The following is a 19,942-nucleotide window of genomic DNA, read 5'->3' as shown; positions in this document are numbered from 1 at the left end:
ACGGGAGAGGCCACAACAGTGAGAGGCCCGCATACCGCAAAAAGAAAAAAAAAAAAAAAAGAAATGAACTTTAATTTTAGATTTTAATTTAAAATTTCTATAATACTCTTCATTTTTCATTTTAGCATCAATCATTAAAAGGAAAAAAACAAGGGATTGAAAACGTTCTTCAAAAACTGTATTTTGGGGGCTATCACAAATTGATAGTTTTTGTTTGTTTGTTTTTAATTTTAGGCCAAGTTGAAGAAGCAAAATTAAAAGAGGCCCAGTTGCGAAATGAACTAAAAACACACAATATTGACATTCCTACAACACAACAGGTACAGTTTCCAAGTATATGTGAAAGTTTTTTCTTTTTAATTAAATTCTAACCTATAATTTTTTTTTACCATTCATATTTTATTAGGAATGTTATGTACACTGTTGTTTTAGGGTACTAAGCCATATATGGATTATAATCTAGCCACTTACTAGACATTAAAATGGGCTAACTGATGGAGTGCTCTTTTCAAAGAAATTGCAGTTTGTGTTTCTAATCTAATGACACCAGTAAATTAAATTAATAATACACCAACTTGAGAACTTGCATTGAAGAAGCCTAAGTGATAATCAGTATATGTTGTGGCAAAGAAAATTAGGGAAGGTAACAAAAGACAATAGATTTTTTTAAAGCTTACATTCTTTATGTGTATAACTCATAAGTCCTTTATACGTTATATATTTCTTAACTAAGAAGAAAAAGAATCAGTGAGGTTGACTCTTTACATTACTATGATCATATTCTTATAAGAAAGGAATGGCTACTTAGTAACTTTTATGTTCTTGAGTTGTAACTTTATGTTCTCGAGTTGTCTAAATTGTTGGTTTTTCTCTGCTCTTTTCTCTGCCTGGTACACGAGTAACTGTAATTGGCCTTGCAGCTCATTTTTCTTTTTAAATTACAGATGCCACAAATTGAAGCACTTTTGAAGAAAAAGGTATCAGAACAGGAAGAACTAAAGAAAAAACCCAGAAGATCATGTACTCTTCCAAACTATACTAAAGGCAGTGGAGATGTTTTGGGAAAGGTTTGTGTTTAAGCCTTTTAAGAGGCATTACATTTTATTATCTTGTTTTCTATCTGCTTTGGGTGATCCTAGCTCATGGAGCTATGACGATATCGATATTTGGGGATCCCAGGCAGGACAGAGTGGGATTTCATCACACTACTGAGATGGTGTGCAGTTTAAAACCTATGAATTGCTTATTTCTGAAATTTTCATTTAATATTTTCAGACTGCCATTGACTGTGGGTAACTGAAACTGGGGAAAGAGGAACCACAGATAAGGGGGGACTACTGTACAAGAGTAGACATTGTGATGTTCTCATTGCTAGGACAGGCTTTTGCTACCAGATCAGGTAAGAATAAAGGGTAGATGTGACCATATCAGTGCAATAAATGAGGTTTTGAAATCTGCCACAACATTTCAACCTTGTTGGACTTTGAGCAAGCTTGTGACTAAAATACAGTGGGTTCTCTGTATCCACAAGTTCTGCATCATCAGATTCAACCAACTGCAGATGGAAAATATTTGGGGAAAAATTCCAGAAAGTTTCAAAAACTAAAACTTGAGTTTGTCATATGCTGGCAACTACATAACGTTTACATTGTATTAGGTATTACAAGTAATTTAGAAATTATTTAAAGTGTACAAGATGGTATATGCAGATACTATGACATTTTATATAAAGGGTTTAACTATCCACAGATTTTAGTATCTGAGGGGGTTCCTGGAACCAGTCCCCTACGGATACTGATGGACTGCTATACAGTTGACCCTTAAACAACATGGGTTTGAACTGTGAGGGTCCACTTATACACAGTTTTTTTTTTTTTTAACTGAATACCGACTACAGTGCTGCCTAACGGTTGAATCCTCGGATGTGAAACTGTGGGTATGGAGGACCGACTGTGAAGTTATATGCAGATTTTCGACTGCTTGGAGGGTCAGTGGCCCTATCCTCCACGTTGTTCAAGGGTCAACTGTATTTGTAAATAGGAGAGTGACTGTTAATTCTAAGCTCTAAAGCGTTTATATAAGCAGAAGAAATGATTCTTATCTGTGATGTTTAGATTTGTTTTCTGAGAAGTCATCTGAGTAAAAGATCTACTTAGAAGGGTATAGTATATAACTATATTTAGGTTTAAGTGTATTTTATGATTACTTTATCAGTTGATACACCCCAATAGTAGAGATATTAAATGTGGGGGAAAAAGTACATCACCTAGCTGATAATATTCCAAATATTTTTATTTGGTTATTTGCAAAATTTACTGTAGTTTAACCTGTGGAACAGTTTGTTTTGTTTTGTTTTGTTTTTGTGTTTTGCGGTACGCGAGCCTCTCACTGTTGTGGCCTCTCCCGTTGCGGAGCACAGGCTCCAGACACGCAGGCTCAGCGGCCATGGCTCACGGGCCTAGCCACTCCATGGCATGTGGGATCTTCTCAGACCAGGGCACGAACCCATGTCCCCTGCATCGGCAGGTGGACTCTCAACCACTGCGCCGCCAGGGAAGCCCTGTGGAAGAGTTTTTTAAAATTTAATAACAGAAGAGACAGTTTAATATGTTTAAGCCAGTAAGCTTTTACAGTTTGAGATTTTTTTTTGTTAATTTATGTGAGTGTTTCAAAAAAAGTGTTTTTGCTTTAGACTTGGGCTTTTAAAATATTTAATGTCAAATTTATATATATTTAAAACTTTTTAACTTGATTTTTAAAATGGGTTATAGATTGCACACCTGGCACAAATTGAAGATGATAGAGCTGCAATGGTTATTTCTTGGCATCTGGCAAGTGACATGGACTGTGTGGTCACCCTGACCACTGATGCTGCACGTCGTATCTATGACGAAACCCAAGGTCGTCAGCAGGTGTTGCCCCTTGATTCTATTTATAAGAAGACTCTTCCAGATTGGAAAAGGTTAGAAAAAAGTGAAAGTAATGATTTTTTTCAGAAATTTCTTTTCTATTTTTTATCAAATCGCCGAATTTTAAAATTTCTCTAAAAGATGCTTAAAAAACAGAGAAGTGACTCAAAGTATCTGCATTATTTTTGCCTTCATCACAAATATGATCTTCGTTAAGATCAGTATTGCAGTGTATTTGATCATATATGCTGGCCAAGTTTAATTTGCCAATTAAATTATTTGTATGTATGAGAGATACACATAGAAGCACACAAACACACAAAACCAAAGCGAATTTTTGGCCTTTGCAACAGGAAGGATGGTAAGATGTCATTATCCTTAACAGAATATGGAACACCTTTATTTGGAGTAAGAGTATAGATACATGTCTTTTGTCCTATTTATGTCCTATGAAAATAAGCAGCCATCATTTAGGTAGAGAAGGTTTCTCTATTGGAACTGCCATTAGCAAAGTTGAAATATAAGAGACCATCTACTTAGGATGTTACACTTTTTTTTTTTAAGGATGTTACATCTTTGTTTTAATATAAATCTGGTTTCTTTAAGTGTTTTCCCATTTACTTTTCAAAATACGTTTTTAGGAAATAACCGTGCAAACCAATTAGGCATTTTTAATCTAAAATTTAAAATATTTTATGTGTTCTCTAATTTTTGGCTATTTTTAAAAATCTACCTTAAAAGACTAAAAGAAATGCTAGTAACAAAACAAAAAAATTAAAATGTATAACAGAGTATTGACCAATAATTTTCTCAGATTCTTAAACAAAGTTTGCAAGGTGTACAGTTGGGTAGGTATGGGTACTTGAAGGAGAATGGAAACTAATATTAAGAGCTTACTGTGTCATTAAACTAACATTTTATTTCACTTTGTAATCTAAAAATAGATTCAGGAAACAGCTGGAATTTGAACTCAAATCTATCTGCTTCTAAAATCTCCTACTCTGCTACCAGTCAGCACCCATTTTAAACAACATGGGAAATCCTGTCAAATCATAATGACTGTGTTTATAAGGGTAATAATTTTTGTAAAAGTAATTTTACCTCCAGGAGATCCTCTCTTTTTTTTCATGATCCCTGAGGACCAAGTTAAGAATTCTTGGTTTAGGGAAAGCATGAATCTGGTATTTAAGGCTAATGCTTGTTCTAAAAGCTAGTTATTCTCTCTTTCTGGTATTGTGCCTGTTATTGGGATTGAGTTAACTAGCTCTTAAAGCCACCCCAACCTCTATCCCCTACCTACAAGATTTGGGAAAAGCTACCGTATGTGGAAGGGGAAAGCCCTGACACCCCAGTCAGCCTCCATCTCTTGAATCTCATTGTTATCCCTGGACTTGCGTTGCTCATTCTGTACAGTGTGTCAGAGGACAGGCAGCCAGAGTACTGGGCTGTTTCCCTCTCGTATGTTCAGTCTTGGGCCTTGCCCCTTCCCCCCGTCTATTCTAGGGCCACTCTCCACATGAGACAGTCATATCATTGGCATCCTTGTTTAGGGCCAGCTTGAGAGGCTGCTTCTCTCCTTTCCTTGTCAAACTAAACAAAGGTTAGTTTATATTGATTTTACAAACTAATTTACAATAGCAGTACAGATAAAACTAAGATATTTTTATATGGTAAATATTGTTTTCATTTCTAAAGGCATAACGGTTAATAATTTAGGATTATTACTTGTGCATAGGGAGATGATTAAATGATCACAAAGATAATCAGTATATTCATATGTTTTTCATAGTATATATATATTTTTTGATTAAAAGTTACATGTTTTGTTTAAATTTTTTTAAAATTCAGACCTCTGCCTCATTACCGAAATGGAAAATTATATTTTAAACCCATTGGAGATCCCATCTTTGCCCGAGATTTGTTAACATTTCCAGATAACATAGAACATTGTGAAACAGGTAAAGGAAATTATGATGGCTTTTTTTATACAGATGTTACATTTGTGATCCAGATACATAAATTACTGACTATGGAAAATTGTGTTCTTATTTAGTTTATATGTGATAGTTTTATTAATATTTACTTCTCTCATTTTTCCTGTTAGAGGAAAATATTGAATAAAATTCTTATGTTATTAGCATTATAAAACTTTGTAATTATGTTAAGATTTTTTTAAATATCTCAGTTTTTTAAAAAGTAAGTTTCATGTGCACAATCATTATATTTCAATTTCTGAGTACACAACAGCATGCTCACCACCAGAAGTTTGTGTTAATATTTTAATATGACCAAAAAAGATGTCATAATTTTAATAATTTGTTAACTGAATTTTTTAGTATTTGGTATGCTGTTAGGAGACACCATTATTTTGGATAATTTGGATGCTGCTAATCATTATAGAAAAGAGGTATGTATTTGAATTTTTTTTAATTTGTAGCTCCAATTTTAATGTGTACTTTAAAATTTTAATATATAGCTCTGTATAGAAATAATTTTATTTTAGGATACTTGTGCAAATGACTAAGTAACCTTGTCAAAACCAATTTAAATCCTACAGATTGATAAGCAGCATAAAATTGGGCAAAATATAGGAATGAATTTGCCAAGATGCAAATTAAAATGAGATGTTTATGAAATTGTCCTAAGACTCAAAATCAATAGCTGTTATTGATGGTGGTATTGAAAAAGAGTACACTCAGATAATGTTGTTGGAAATGTAATTTGACGTAGCCCTTGTTTATTAGTTGTTAGGGCTGCTGTAACAAAGCACCACAGACTGGGTAGCTTAACAGTAGAAATGTATTGTCTCACAGTTCTGCAGGCTTAAAACCGAAATTCAAGGTGTGAGAGGGTCAGTTCTTTCCAGGGCTTATGAGGGGAGGGTCTGTTCCATGCCTTTCTCCTTGGTTTGTAGATGGTCATCTTCTCCCTGTGGCTGTTCACAGCTATGCATATCTGTATCCAAATTTCCCTTTTGTATAAGGAAACTACTCATTGGCTTTGAGCCCACTGTTATGACCTCATTTTAACTTGATTACCTCTGTCTTCAAATAAGGTCTCATTTTTGAGGAACTGGGGGTTAGGACATCAACATAGGAATTTTGAGGGACACAGTTCAATAATACTTTTGGAGAGCAGTTTGGCAATATAAATGTTTCCGTTATCTATTGCTACATAACAAACACTTCAGAAGTTAGTGGCTTTAAACAGTAACAACATATATAGTACTCATTTCTCTGTGGGTTTCTCCCAGTAGTGTTAGCTAGTTGCACTGAGATGGTGAAAACTCCAAAATGCCTCACTCACGTACCTGGCAGTTGATGCTGGTAGCCATCTGGGATTCAGCTGAAGTTGGCTAGAGGCTCAGCTGGTGCTGTCTGCTGGGGTCATTGTTCTCACCCCCACTCACGGGTGTGTGAGATAATGCCATTAAGGCTTTTAGAAACCTTTTTCTAGCTAAGAGGATCTGGAAAGTAGTGCCTTAAATCTTTCTGAGGTCTTAACATAGGGGCATCCTTCACTTGATTTTTGACTTTGAGGCTACATTTTACTGGCTGTACCCTGGATTTGATCTTAGCCCTCAGGCTTTCCATTTCTTTTTCAAGAACATTTTGTTAGCTGAACAGGCTGGGGAGGAAAAACAGTCCAACCCAGCAAGTTCTGGCTTGGAAATATTTCCTTGAAATTATTTTTGAAAATGAATTAGTTCCTACTTAGTTTATCTCCCACCTATACTGGCTAGTTGATACTGGCTACTGGTTAGGCACTTGGTAGGCTGGCAGACTTAGATCTCTCTATGCAGACCTCTCCTTGTGGTTGCTGGGGCTTTTTCAAATGGCATCTGGGACCTAAGAAGGAAAGTTAGAGCAGTGATGGCAGAAGTTGCAGGTCTCTTAAGTCCCAGCGTGGGGAAGTACATTCGGTTCAGAATCTGGCCAGCCCAGACCCACATTGGGGAGTGGGGAGTTTGAAATAGACTCTTTCCTCTCCATGGGAGGGTCAAAGAAGTTGCCGCCATCTTTGTACCATCACAACGTATTAAAATAATTTATCTTACAGACATGCTCCCACAAGTATATAAAGATATGTACAAGAGTATTCATTAGATGTAAAGCAATTATATTCCAATAAACATGTTTAAAAAAATAATATTCATTAGAATATTTAAGAATTTTTAAGACACTTTGGAAGCAGTGTGAAGTCCATCAGTTGGGATTGCACAACTCTACTACAGTAATTTATACAATAGAGTAGTATGTAGCTGTTAAAAAGACATAAAGCAGATTGATATGTCCTAACAAGGAAGACGTACAAAATATATTGTTTTGTTGAAAAGTTGCCAAATGATAATATATAGGATGATGCCCTTTTAAAAATAAGCTTATGTAATTTAAACAAGATGGGAGAATGTATTGTATACTGTTGTATATATTAAGAAAGATTATCCCTTCTATATTCTAAGTTTTACTTAATGAGAAAAGAAAGGCAATCTACTGTGAAGAAACACCTTTCAGAGGGCTGATGTAAAGATTGAATAAAATAAGAAAATAAGAAATAGAATAAAATTTCAGTAGAGGAATGGTCTCTTTGGATCTGAAATCCAGAGGTCTTTGAATTCTTTGATACAGAAGAAGTATTACATTTAATATGGTGTTAGGGACTTGGAAATAGGTGATAAACATGTATGTAAACACTATAGGCTTGCAAATTATTATAGCTGAAAGTGAGTTACTTAAGGGAAAACAGAGGTCAGTTTAAAATATGATCCAATACCAATAAATAGTATATTCTAAAGTCATGGATACCTTAAAAATCATATACTCTCACTTTCTAGATGAGAAACCTTAAGTTCAAAACAAATAATGGTTCTCTATCAAGCCATAGTCCTAATTTATGGCAGAAATAGAACTAGTTAGAACAGTTTTTCTTTGGGCCCAGTTAAGAAGAAATAAAAAGTGTCTTGAATTTAGGAGAGCTAAATTAGTGAGATTATTGAAAATTAAACAACTAATTGTGTAAAAGTATGTGGCATCTTCACGAATGGTTCCTTATGAACCTAATAATGGCTCTACTATACCAGAAAACAGTTGTGGGTGGAGGAGCTGCTGTATTCAGGTGGTGATTAGCATGCTTGTATGTCCTGAATTATTGGCTAGAAAGCATACCCATTAAGTGTTATGACAACATGGAATCTATTAGGAGAAGATGAGAAGCTTACTAGTGAGCATAGAATTAACAAGTTGGGTAATAATTGGAAGATTCTAGTTAGTTCAGTCCGTTATTTGGATACTCAGTGTGTGTGAGACACAGTGGGGTGCTAATAAATGTTGAACAACTAGCTCTGGAGAGTGGGGTGGTGGGACCCTGATTTGTAGCTTTTGCCAGCCTCCATAGTGTGAATACTCATCATAGCTGACTTCCAGCTGCCTACGTGTGGTCATTGAATGAGGCGTTCAGGAGACCCGGTTCTCATGACCAGTAAATGCTGGCTCCAGCATATCACTAGGCACAGCACTAACTAGGCACTGAGGGTTATGCAGAGGTGGACTAGACAGCTAGGGTAGCCAAAGGAAATTCTAGCAGAGGTAAACTAAAAGGCCATTTCAAAAAGCTAGTTCTGGCTATGTATTAAGATACATATCTTACTGTATGAACTGGCAAGAAAGTAAGAATTCTAAGTGAAGGTGGGAACCCAGAGAGATAAACATAACAGTGAAGCCAGATTTTGCTTTAAGAACATTTGTCAAACTAATGGAACCTGAGCATCAATTTGCACTCCCTTGAAAGGCTCAGAGGGTAAGACATACCAAAGTAGGGAATCTGATCAAAGACCTCTTTCACAATAAACTGGAACCCCCCCAAAGGGCTAAACCCCTTAGTATAAGACTGAACAAAAGAAATAAACTTGCCCCCTCCATCTCAACTCCAAGTGCTTCTAGAGACTGTAAGAAAATTGCCCTTCTTGAACTTCAGCACTAAGTGGAAAAGAAAAAGAACTATTTTCCTAGAGAACGCGTTAATAAGCAAATCGGCTGTCGTGTATGTTTGCAACCTGCATTCATAATACTTGAATGGTCTGAAAAACTTCAAGGTAAAAGTTTGATTTCATCTGGTGCTGGCCTGATAGCGTCCTTAGATATCTGATCAGAGCAAACACAAATTCTAAAAGAATTCACCTTTATCTTAAAACTGAAATAATTTTCATATTGAACATAAGAGCAAATATTTTAAGGTATATTTTAAATATGTAAATATTAATATTTAAGAAATATTAAATATTTATTGAAATATGTATTAATATATTTTAAGAAATGAAAGTGTTGAAAAGAAGATAAGAGCAAGTAGACTTGAAAAAGTCAAATAGAGCATCTAAAAATAAAAAATATAATAAAAATTAAATACTGGGCAGACTTAACAGCTTAATAGAGAATTTAGTGAATTGGAAGATAGGTCAGAAAAATTATCCAGACTGCAGCCCAGAGAGAAGGAATGTAAGAGAAAGAGGCTGAGTAGTCACTAAGGATAGAATGAGAAAATCTTTTTAAAAAGTCTAAACAGAGTGCCAAGAAGAGGAGGATAAAAGGATCACAGGTAATACCTGAAGAACTAATGGCTGAAAACTTTTAAGAACTGATGAAAGACACCAATCCATAGCTTCAAAAAAAAGTAAGAGGGACTTCCCTGGCAGTCCATTGGTTAAGATTTCACCTTTCAGGGACTGCCTGGTCCAGTGGTAAAGAATATGCCTTCCAATGTAGAGGAAGCTTGTTCGATCCCTGGTCGGGGAACTAAGATCCCACATGCTGCGGGGCAGCTAAGCCCGCACACCTCAACTGGAGAGCCTGCGTGCTGCAAACTATGGAGCCCACACGCTCTGGACCCTGTGTGCCACAACTAGAGTAAGAAAACCCGCACGCCACAGCCAGAGAGAAACCCGTGCACCACAGCTAGAGAGAAGCCCACGTGCCACAACTAAGACCTGCCTGATGTAGCCAAAAAAAAAATTTCATCTTCCAGTGCAGGGGTGTGGGTTCAGTCCCTGGTCCGGGAGCTAATATCCTACATGCCTCGTGGCAAAAAACCCCCACCAAAAACAGAAGCAATACTGTAGCAAATTCAAGAAAGACTTTAAAAATGGTCCACATCCAAAAAAAAATTTTTTTTAAGTAACAGCATATGTGACAAAAGCGGAGACAGCATTTGTTCCTCATAATTGGTATAGCACAGCAGTCCCCAACCTTTTTGGCATCAGGGACCGGTTTTGTGGAAGACAGTTTTTCCAAGGATGGGTTGGGAGGGAGGGGATGGTGCAGGCGGTAATGCGAGTGATGGGGAGCGGCAGAGGAAGCTTCGCTCACTCGCCCACTGTTCACCTTCTGCTGTGCTGCTTGGGGGTTGGGGACACCTGGAACAGCACATACTGACTTCTTTGCTTCCAAAGTTTTTAATGAGGTCACTCCACCTATTAAATATTGTTTTAAAGCTCTTCTAAGAAAAGGCTGTTATGACATCTCTTGGTGATTTTGTTAGGTTTCAGTAGTCTTTGTTATCATTTTCTCTTCCTAAATTCTTCATGCCATTTATACTACTTCAACCCCTTGTTGATTCCATCCCTTGCTAATCCTTACAGCAGTTGTGAATAAGTATTGCCCAGAACTGTAGCACTGTTGTTCACTCACTGAATTTGTAAAAGCTGTCATGATCTTTTTTGTCCTAATACAGTGCCTAGTGAGGACTGAAGTTTCTTTTAATGGTAAATTATAGTAAAATACATATAACAACATGTACCATCTAAACCATTTTTAAGTGTACCGTTCAGTAGTGTTAATTACATTCACATTGTTGTACAACCAATCTGCAGAACTCTCTTTTTGTAAAACTGAAACTCTGTACCCATTAGATAGCAACTTGTCGTTTCCCCTTTCTTCCATGCCATTTGAGAATTGAAAAACTGTCTCTTCTGCCAGAGGCCTGTAACTCATACTGTCAGTGAGTGTGTTAACAAGAAAATAGACAAGAAATTTGAGTGTGTTTGTTATTTAAGATGGTACTAATAAATCTGTAAAAACATTGCCTGAAATTTGATAATTTAATAAGAATAATTTAATTTACTATATATTATATAATTTAATAATAATAATATGGTAATAGTACATTAATTTAGTCTGTATTTTTAATGTTCACTTTTAGGAAACATACAAATCCAAACCAAAACTAAGAAAGTAAGGTGTGATAGTTTGTTTTACTAAAAGATTCATTTCACCAAAGAATTCACCACAGATTTTCTTGAAATAGACATTCTGTTGCATTTAAATTTTATAAAAGTATCCAGTTTGATGGCAAAATACCTGTAAATTACCTTGGAATTATATTAAAAGAGTAAATACTAGTCATGATTTTCTATTACATGTCCTAGTGCTTTTCATTTTTAAAAATTATATTTTATTTAATCTTTTATAATTCAGAAACTACTTAATCCACAGTATTAGATTGGATTAGGTGTTTTTACATGTTATTAAATTATTCTTCTTTAGTCATTTTTTTAATGTATGCATTCTGTTTCATTATGTGGATGTGCCATAATTTATTTATGTAACTTATTGAAACGTGCAAATTTCATATTTTTCATTATTAAAACAACGTTTTCAGTGCACATTGTTCACATCTGTGATGATTTTTTTCAGAATATTCTTAGAAGTGGAATTGCTGGGTCATACAAAATGTTAAGCTTTTTTTTAATATATTTATTTATTTTATTTATTTTTGGCTGCGTTGGGTCTTCATTGCTGTGCGTGGGCTTTCTTTAGTTGTGGCGAACGGGGTGCTCTTTGTTGTGGTGCATGAGCTTCTCATTGACGTGGCTTCTCTTTGCTGGGGAGCACGGGTTCTAGGCGCGCAGGCTTCAGTAGTTGTGGCTCTCGGGTTCTAGAGTGCAGGCTCAGTAGTTGTGGCGCACAGACTTAGTTGCTCCGAGGCATGTGGGATCTTCCCAGGCCAGGGCACGAACCTGTGTCCCCTGCATTGGCAGGCGGATTCTTAAGCACTGTGCCACCAGGGAAGTCCCTAACTGTTAAGCTTTTAAACACTTGTCACATTTGCTTTGAGAAAGACTGTCCCAGAGCAGATTAGTACAAGATCCTTTCTCCAGCATCCTGTGGTGTGTGTGTGTATGTATGTGTGTGTGTGTATATGTATTTTAACATTTTTGAGTGGTGAAAATATCTCATTTGAATTCTACTTCAAGTTATTTCACTTCCACTTCTGGTTACCAGTGAAGTTGAACGTTTTATTTTTGTATATCCTAGACCTTTATTTGAAAGAATATTCTTGAAGATAATAAAATACTAAATCTAGTGTTTTTCTTTTATTCTCTGACTTCTCTGAAAAATTTAGTTCTTGACTAACACTTTCTACTTCCCTTTCCATGACTTAGGTTTTACTATATAATTCTAGTTCCCCCAATTCTCAACACACTAGCTCTTTTTCCTCCTGCAACTGAACTCATAGTATTGTCCTCTGAAGATTTGTCCCTTTGCTTTTGAGTTTGTATTCTCTTCGGTCTAATATAATATCCTTTTTGCTAGCCTTTGGTCACCTGGAAAACTTATGTCTAACAGAAGGAAACTGAGCTAGTGATACAGGCTGGGTACTGCCTTGGGTTTCAGAAGCACACAGGTCTCTGGCTTGACCCTCTCTCTTCCTTCCTCTTATCAATCAAGCCATCAATCAGGTCATCAATTTCACTTTTTTCCATTTGTGTTGTCACTATTCTAGTTTAGGCTAACACTTGAGAGGTAGTCTAATTCATCTCCCTGCCTCTGTTTTTTCCCCCAGTCATCTTACACATCACTAGGTAATTAATTTTGTGAAAATACTGCCATGATCACGTCATTTCTTATCTCAGAACCCTTAAGTGATTTCTCTTAGAGCAGTTGAAATAAGTTTTATAGACTCGCTAATTAATATCCATTTACTTACAATAGGTTGTTAAAATTACACACTGTCCTACACTGCTGACCAGAGATGGAGATCGCATTCGAAGTAATGGAAAGTTTGGGGGCCTTCAGAATAAAGCTCCTCCAATGGATAAACTTCGGGGAATGGTCTTTGGAGCTCCAGTACCAAAACAGTGCCTGATCTTAGGGGAACAAATAGGTAGGTTAAATAAGTACTTAATAATTTCTCATTTGATTTTAACCCTTTATTTGGACCTTGTTTATCGAGACTCTAACATCAAAAGGTAACCAGTAACAGATATGAATAAGATGTTTTTGTCCAGTACTTTCAGCTTTCTTACACCAAATAGTTTTGAAATACGTATATAGGAAGTAGGTTTTCCTTCATATTTTCATTCTTATCTTGAAGTAAAAGATTCCCTTGTTGAGGAAACCAGTATGTCATCAAATCATAATACTTCTTTTTATATCAAAGTTGGTAACTATCTAGATATATCTTTTTTAGTGTGTGTGACATGTGACCTCCCTCCCCCATTTTCCCTTCTGCAGGCTGTGTCCCCTTGTTTCTAGTTGACCAATATAATTGTCTGTACGTCTGTGCTCTGAAGTGCTTATACTTTACAGGAGGGTCCCCTGCAGGCCATCATCTAAGAGCCTGTTTGCTCTTAATTTTATATACTTCTAATACACTTGGATATCTACTTTTCCAGCAAAAAGTAGTTTGTTGTTAACTTTAAAAATATATAGTAAATTGTAATAAAATACATATAACAAAGTTTATCATCTTAATTATTTTTACATGTACAGTTCACTGGTGTTAAGTACATTCACACTCCTCTGCCGCCAATCTTCAGAAGTCTTTTCCTGCCCCTGGCAACTGCCCAGGTTTCTGTCTCCGTGAATTGACTCCTGTAGGCGCCTCATGTATGTGGAATCAGAGTCTTAGCCCTTCTGTGACTGGCTTATGTCACTTAGTATAATGTCCTCCGGGCGCTTCAGTGTTGTAATATGTGTCAGAATTTCTTTTTAAGACTGAATAATATTCTATTGTGTGTATATACCACATTTTGTTGTTAATTTTTTTAAGTGTAATATACATAGAGAAAAATGCACATTTCATAAATATACAGGTTTTTCACAAAATGAACACTGCTTCTGTATTAAGAAATAGAACATTATCAGCCCCACAAAAGGCTTCTCAGGGCTCTTCGAGTCACAGCCCGACCCCCTCTCCAAAGGATAACAACTTTCTTGACTTAAAAGATCATAGATTAGTTTTTCCCATTTTTGTACTTTATGTAGATGGAATTATGCAATCCATGCTTTTTTGTGTGTCTGGCTTTGTTCAACACTGTGTATGTAGTTGTAGTTCATTTTAATTGCAGGATAGTATCCCACTGTGTACATATACCACAGTTTATTTCTTTATTATTCTGCTGTTGAAGAATTTGGGTAGTATCCAGTTTGGCGTTATTACTTCAGCCCCCAGCAATGTTTAAAATAGTAATTGAGAAAGATGGTAGGATATCTCATATTTTCTTTTATGAGATAGTCAGGTGCAGCTGCAAAAGGAGACACAAGAGAGGCTCAGGAAAACAAAGTTTATTATACTCACAGGTCCTAGGGACAGGAGGCACAGCCTGCCACACAGGGGCCATATGGAAGAACACCAGGGTGGTCAGGAGGCAGAAGACAGGAGCAAGGAGAGTACTTCAGCCACAGCCTTTACTAGGGTCTCTGCAGCAAAGGGATGACAAGGTCAACAGTTTAGGGTTGACCTGCTTGAATAATTGCAGTGGTCTTTGGGCTCTAGGCGTGGTTTCTAGCTAGTTGCCTGGTACCTGGCTCTGAGATGATTAAGGCAGAGGAATGTTACTCCTTGGGGTGCAGGTGCCAGATAGGGGAAGCTTGGCTCTGGATTGGTTAGTTTGTGTATAAAAGGTATGCTAGACCCTTAGCTATCTCTAAGAATTAGCTTGTCCCAGGCAAGGCAATTCTCGCCAGCCAGAAAGGCTTTTTAAGATGTCAAAACATCATAATATACAGAAAGTTTAAATTATAAACAATACAGAGTTTCATACTTCTGTTAATGATGGCAGTGAATGCATGAAAAAGTCTTCTCTATAGAAAATAAGTGAACATCTAAACAAACTTTTAAGAAATAAGAGAAAACAATTTAGTTAGAGGCAGTGAATCAGCATACAAACCCTCAACCCTTACCACTCCAGCACTACAGTTTATGGCAGTGGATCCCAAACTAAAAGGAATTACCTGTGGAACTTTAAAAATGCACAGGTATTTTTGACAGAATTTCCAGTTTACCTGGGCATCTGACTGTCAGTATAACAGTAAGGCCTTATCTATAGATCTTTGGGATGAAAAGATTATAATTAAAGATTTCTGTGCCCTATTGGTTTGTCAAACATGTAAAGTTAACAGATAATGCAAGGACTTAAAAAATATAACAGTTACTTTTTCTTCTTGATAAATATCTTCAAAGATACACTCCACATACAGACTGATGATTCAACAATAAGCACTCAAATATTAGACAAACGGTTTGAAAAATCAAATGAGACAATTTAAGATTACTGGATATGTATAAGGTACTTTTTTTGGTTTATTTTTGTGTTTTTTTGCGGTATGTGGGCCCCTCACTGTTGTGGCCTCTCCCGCTGCGGAACACAGGCTCCGGATGTGCGGGCTTAGCAGCCATGGCCCACGGGCCCAGCCGCTCCACAGCATGTGGGATCTTCCCAGACCGGGGCACGAACCGGTGTCCCCTGCATTGCCAGACGGACTCTCAACCACTGTGCCACCAGGGAAGCCCAGGCCTGACCACTTTTAAGTGAAACAGGAATGTATTGGAAAGAAAGTGGAGGAAATCACACATTCAAAGGAGATTGGAAACAGCCAAGACAAAAACAAGGATGGCTCTGGGACATTCAGCAGCCTGAGCTCCTTGCATCTTCACCTAGAAGGGCATCTCTTAACATGACTCAGAGCCCGCAACTCCTAGGAGATAGAAGTTCCCTCTGGAGTCAGCCAGCCATAGTAAGGATCAGATAGAACAGAGCTTTGAGGAACCTCTTCCTTGTGTATCATGGGATTGTTTGCAGAGAAAAAGCAATTTTGAACTAGACTACCACCACAAAAATTGCCTGCTTACTAGCACAATTAAAAGCAGAGTGTTGGGCTTCCCTGGTGGCGCAGTGGTTGAGAGTCCGCCTGCCGGTGCAGGGGGCACGGGTTCGTGCCCCGGTCCAGGCAGATCCCACATGCCGCGGAGCAGCTGGGCCCTTGAGCCATGGCCGCTGAGCCTGCGCATCCGGAGCCTGTGCTCCGCAACGAGAGAGGCCACAACAGTGAGAGGCCCACGTACCGCAAAAAAAAAAAAAAGCAGTGTCTTCTAATTTTGCTTAGACCGTGTTTTGCATTATAGCATTTGATATGAGATAATGAAGTAAGAGCAAATAAATATGGAGCATAAAACAGAAGAAAAAGACGAGTATTTACATGTTGTAAAATAAGATGATTAGAAATAAGACCTTGAATAACATGTGAATACATGAAGTTCTTTCATTTAAAGACATTCAGATTTTAAAAATCTAGTACTAGGATATATTAAAAATAGCTGCCATTTATTGAGTGCTTATCATGTGCCAGGAAGTAAAGTTAAATAAAGTGAATAAAGAGAAGTGTGGAAATTTAAATGACATGAGAAGCCACATGGTCCGTAAGCCATAGAACAGAACTCAAACCCAGAGCCAGCTGTACCTGAAGGCTAATCTCTCCATGACACTGCTTTATATCTTTTATAAGAAACCCTTCTACACCAATACAGTGTAAAATTAAAGAATTAACAAAGATGAAATGTAAACATTGAATAGACGAAATCACAAGTAACAGTATTAGTGTCAAAGTTAACTTCAAGGCAATGACACTAAAAGGACAAAGATAGATTCATTTTGATAACAGATATATTCCATACTAGAGGTCCAAAAGTTAATTAACTTGATGCAATAAATTATATAATCAAATTTCTTAAAACTGTTGATTATACAGGCAGAAATATTGTTATGAGAAACCATTAATCCATGACAGGTCGTTAGTAAAAAAACAAGGAATTTTCTACCTAATAAGTTGTAATACCAGTACCTTCTTAGGTAAGAAGGTAATATGTCACAAAAAATGGCCATAAATTCAGTTGATCAAATTGCTACTCAACTACAATGAGACTACAAATTACAAAAAGCAAAATTTACTTAGGATAGTAACAGAACTAAAAAACTTATTTCTTTCCTCCCAAAGTAAGCTCAAATAGTGGATATTTAGAAACAACTATTTTGTCAAAAAAAAGTTTAAATATTAAAAAGAATGAGAATATTACACATTATACATAAGAGGCATGAAGACAGCTGAGATCAGATGTAAACCTACAGGCTTAACACTTTTCTTATTAAATGAGAAAAACAAATTAACCATTCAACTCAAATGGGAAAAAATACATCTCAAGAAACAAGCACAGGGCTTCCCTGGTGGCGCAGTGGTTGAGAATCTGCCTGCTAATGCAGGGGACACGGGTTCGAGCCCTGGTGTGGGAGGATCCCACATGCCGCGGAGCAACTAGGCCCGTGAGCCACAACTACTGAGCCTGCGCGTCTGGAGCCTGTGCTCCGCAACAAGAGAGGCTGCGATAGTGAGAGGCCCGCGCACCGCGATGAAGAGGGGCCCCCACTTGCCACAACTAGAGAAAGCCCTCGCACAGAAACGAAGACCCAACACAGCAAAAAAAATAAAAAATAAAAATAAATAAAAATAAATTAATAAAAAACTCCTACCCAAAAAAAAAAAAAAAGAAGAAAAAGAAACAAGTACAACCAAATGGATTGCAAAATAGAAAACCCTTGTATTGAATATATAATTTGTAAAGACAGTCTTTGGGCAAAAATAAATACAATAGGAGTAATGGCTCAAAGGATGCATTCAGATATAGAGATTTCTTAGGTTTTCATAAAATTATAAATACATTTAGCATGTCCAAATAAAGTGGACTAAATTCTAGAAAATTGCAAATGAACAAAATTGATTTAAATAAGGAAGAAAACTTATACAGACCATTGCCTGAAGAAGTGTTCAAAAAGTTAACTCCATCGTATAGGTTTTTCATAAGTGAATTTCAAATAAAATTTGTTGCAGAGTATAGATAAATATGGAGATCACTCAGGGCATCTTATGAAACTAATAACAAACCTATTTCCCAAATTGCACAGGCAAAGAAAACTTATAGTACAATCATTCTTCAGCTGTGTTCAGGAAGTTCTTAGCACAGTTGAAAAGAAATAAGAAAGTTTAATCTTGAAAGGAACACTTTTATTTTAATGTTCCCTTATCTACAATGGTTTTGCCCCAGATATGTTCATGGCTTGATTCTTTTCCTTCCAGTTCTATACTTTAATGTCACACCTTCAGGGACTTCCCTGATCAGCCTATCTAAAATAGAAACACCCACCTTGGAGAGAAGGGCTTTTTGACAGACAAGTACTGGCACATGTGAGAAAACATTTTATAGTTAATTTTTTTAAAGTTTACATAAAAATTTTAAAGCACCTTGAAGAAAATGGAAGGGCAAATGACAAACTGGGGAAAATTGCATATATGGTAGACAAAGGTGTTATAGTCTTATTATTAAAAGCAACCTTTAAAAATCAAGAAAGAAGACAAAGACTAATAGAAAAATGGGTGGATAACATGAATAAGCAGTTTTCAAGAGAATAATAATAGTTACTATTTGAGGGCTTATTATGTCCCACATACATTGTTAAGATTGTCACTTGAATTATTTCATTTACTGCTGTTCTCATTTTACAGATGAGGAATTTCAACCTCATAATGTTAGATATGTAAGGCAATTATACTCCAATAAAGATGTTTTAAAAAAAAAAAAAGGATAACTTTGCCAAGTTCAGGACAGTGTATGTGTTCATTTACACAGTGACACAAAAGAGCAGAAAGAAAAATGTGTTTTTTCCTGAATTACATAATTGAGATAATTTACTTCTCTGTTAACCTTTTCTATATATTTTTCCAGATCTGCCTCAGTGAACAATGTGTCACCTAAAAATTAAGTGACAAAATTTACAAGAACTTCTGCTCTGATTTGTTCCCAAAGAGTCTACCCCTGGATACGTTGAAATAATCTATATATCTTTCTTAATACATAGCATAGAGAAATAAACACACTGTAATTTGAGCTTTTGTCCCTTTACATGAACTAATTTTTAATTTAATTTTATTTTAATTTTAAGCTACACTAACTTTTTTTTTTTTAATATTTATGTATTTATTTAGGTTGTGCCGTGTTTTAGTTGCGGCACACAGGGTCTTTGTTGCGGCATGTGAACTCGTAGTTGTGGCATGCATCTGGGATCTAGTTCCCTGACCAGGGATTGCACCCCGGCCCCCTGTATTGGGAACGCGGATTCTTACCCACTGGACCACCAGGGAAGTCCCTAATTTTTTATTTTAAAGTATTTTGCTGTTTTCACAGTAAAGCATCATTAATTTTTTTCCTAGATAATTCAAATTTTCAGACAACATATAATGTTAGAGTTCTGAAATCATTTATAAACAGAATTAAATATGAATTTTTAGTTTTTCTCTTTGGTAAAATTTTATTAAATGACTTAGAAAAGACTTTTATAGACACTATGGTAAATAGAAACTACATTTCATATACAAAAAATTGGGAATTGCTAAGGCATATTAAATTAAGTTGCTTCTGTCCACCTTATGCATAAAATATGAACTTAATATTAGTGCTCTATGTAATAGGAAGTATTTAATAATCCATCTCAGTTTATAAATAACAAGTTGACTTAATATTCTGTTAAAGCTTTTGAACATACTTTTTCTTGAGTATTTAAAAGGTAAAAGAACCTCATAACTAACTTATGTTAAGAAGTAGGATTTCAACCGTTAGCGACTTGAAATTTTTGTGTATCATCTTCTGAATTAGGCAGCATCCCTGACATATGGATCTGCACATAATTTTGTAATTCATTCACATACAAAATA

The 19,942-nt window shown here is 36.2% G+C and overlaps 1 protein-coding gene across 1 annotated transcript in view; it reads left to right on the top strand.

Moving 5' to 3' along the window:
* SMCHD1 (structural maintenance of chromosomes flexible hinge domain containing 1) overlaps window positions 1–19,942 on the top strand; it is a 128,727-nt gene that overhangs the window by 98,876 nt on the left and 9,909 nt on the right. The window contains exons 40-45 of the mRNA XM_081252522.1: window positions 235–320; window positions 945–1,067; window positions 2,772–2,962; window positions 4,758–4,867; window positions 5,246–5,316; window positions 12,893–13,064. Of these exons, the coding sequence (XP_081108648.1) occupies window positions 235–320; window positions 945–1,067; window positions 2,772–2,962; window positions 4,758–4,867; window positions 5,246–5,316; window positions 12,893–13,064 (753 nt within the window). The remainder of the gene's footprint in view (window positions 1–234; window positions 321–944; window positions 1,068–2,771; window positions 2,963–4,757; window positions 4,868–5,245; window positions 5,317–12,892; window positions 13,065–19,942) is intronic.

The sequence above is a fragment of the Mesoplodon bidens genome, assembly GCF_964165515.1.
Source record: "Mesoplodon bidens genome assembly, chromosome: 13".
In the NCBI taxonomy this organism is placed as follows: domain Eukaryota; kingdom Metazoa; phylum Chordata; class Mammalia; order Artiodactyla; family Ziphiidae; genus Mesoplodon; species Mesoplodon bidens.
This window is presented reverse-complemented; position numbering and strand designations above follow the sequence as displayed.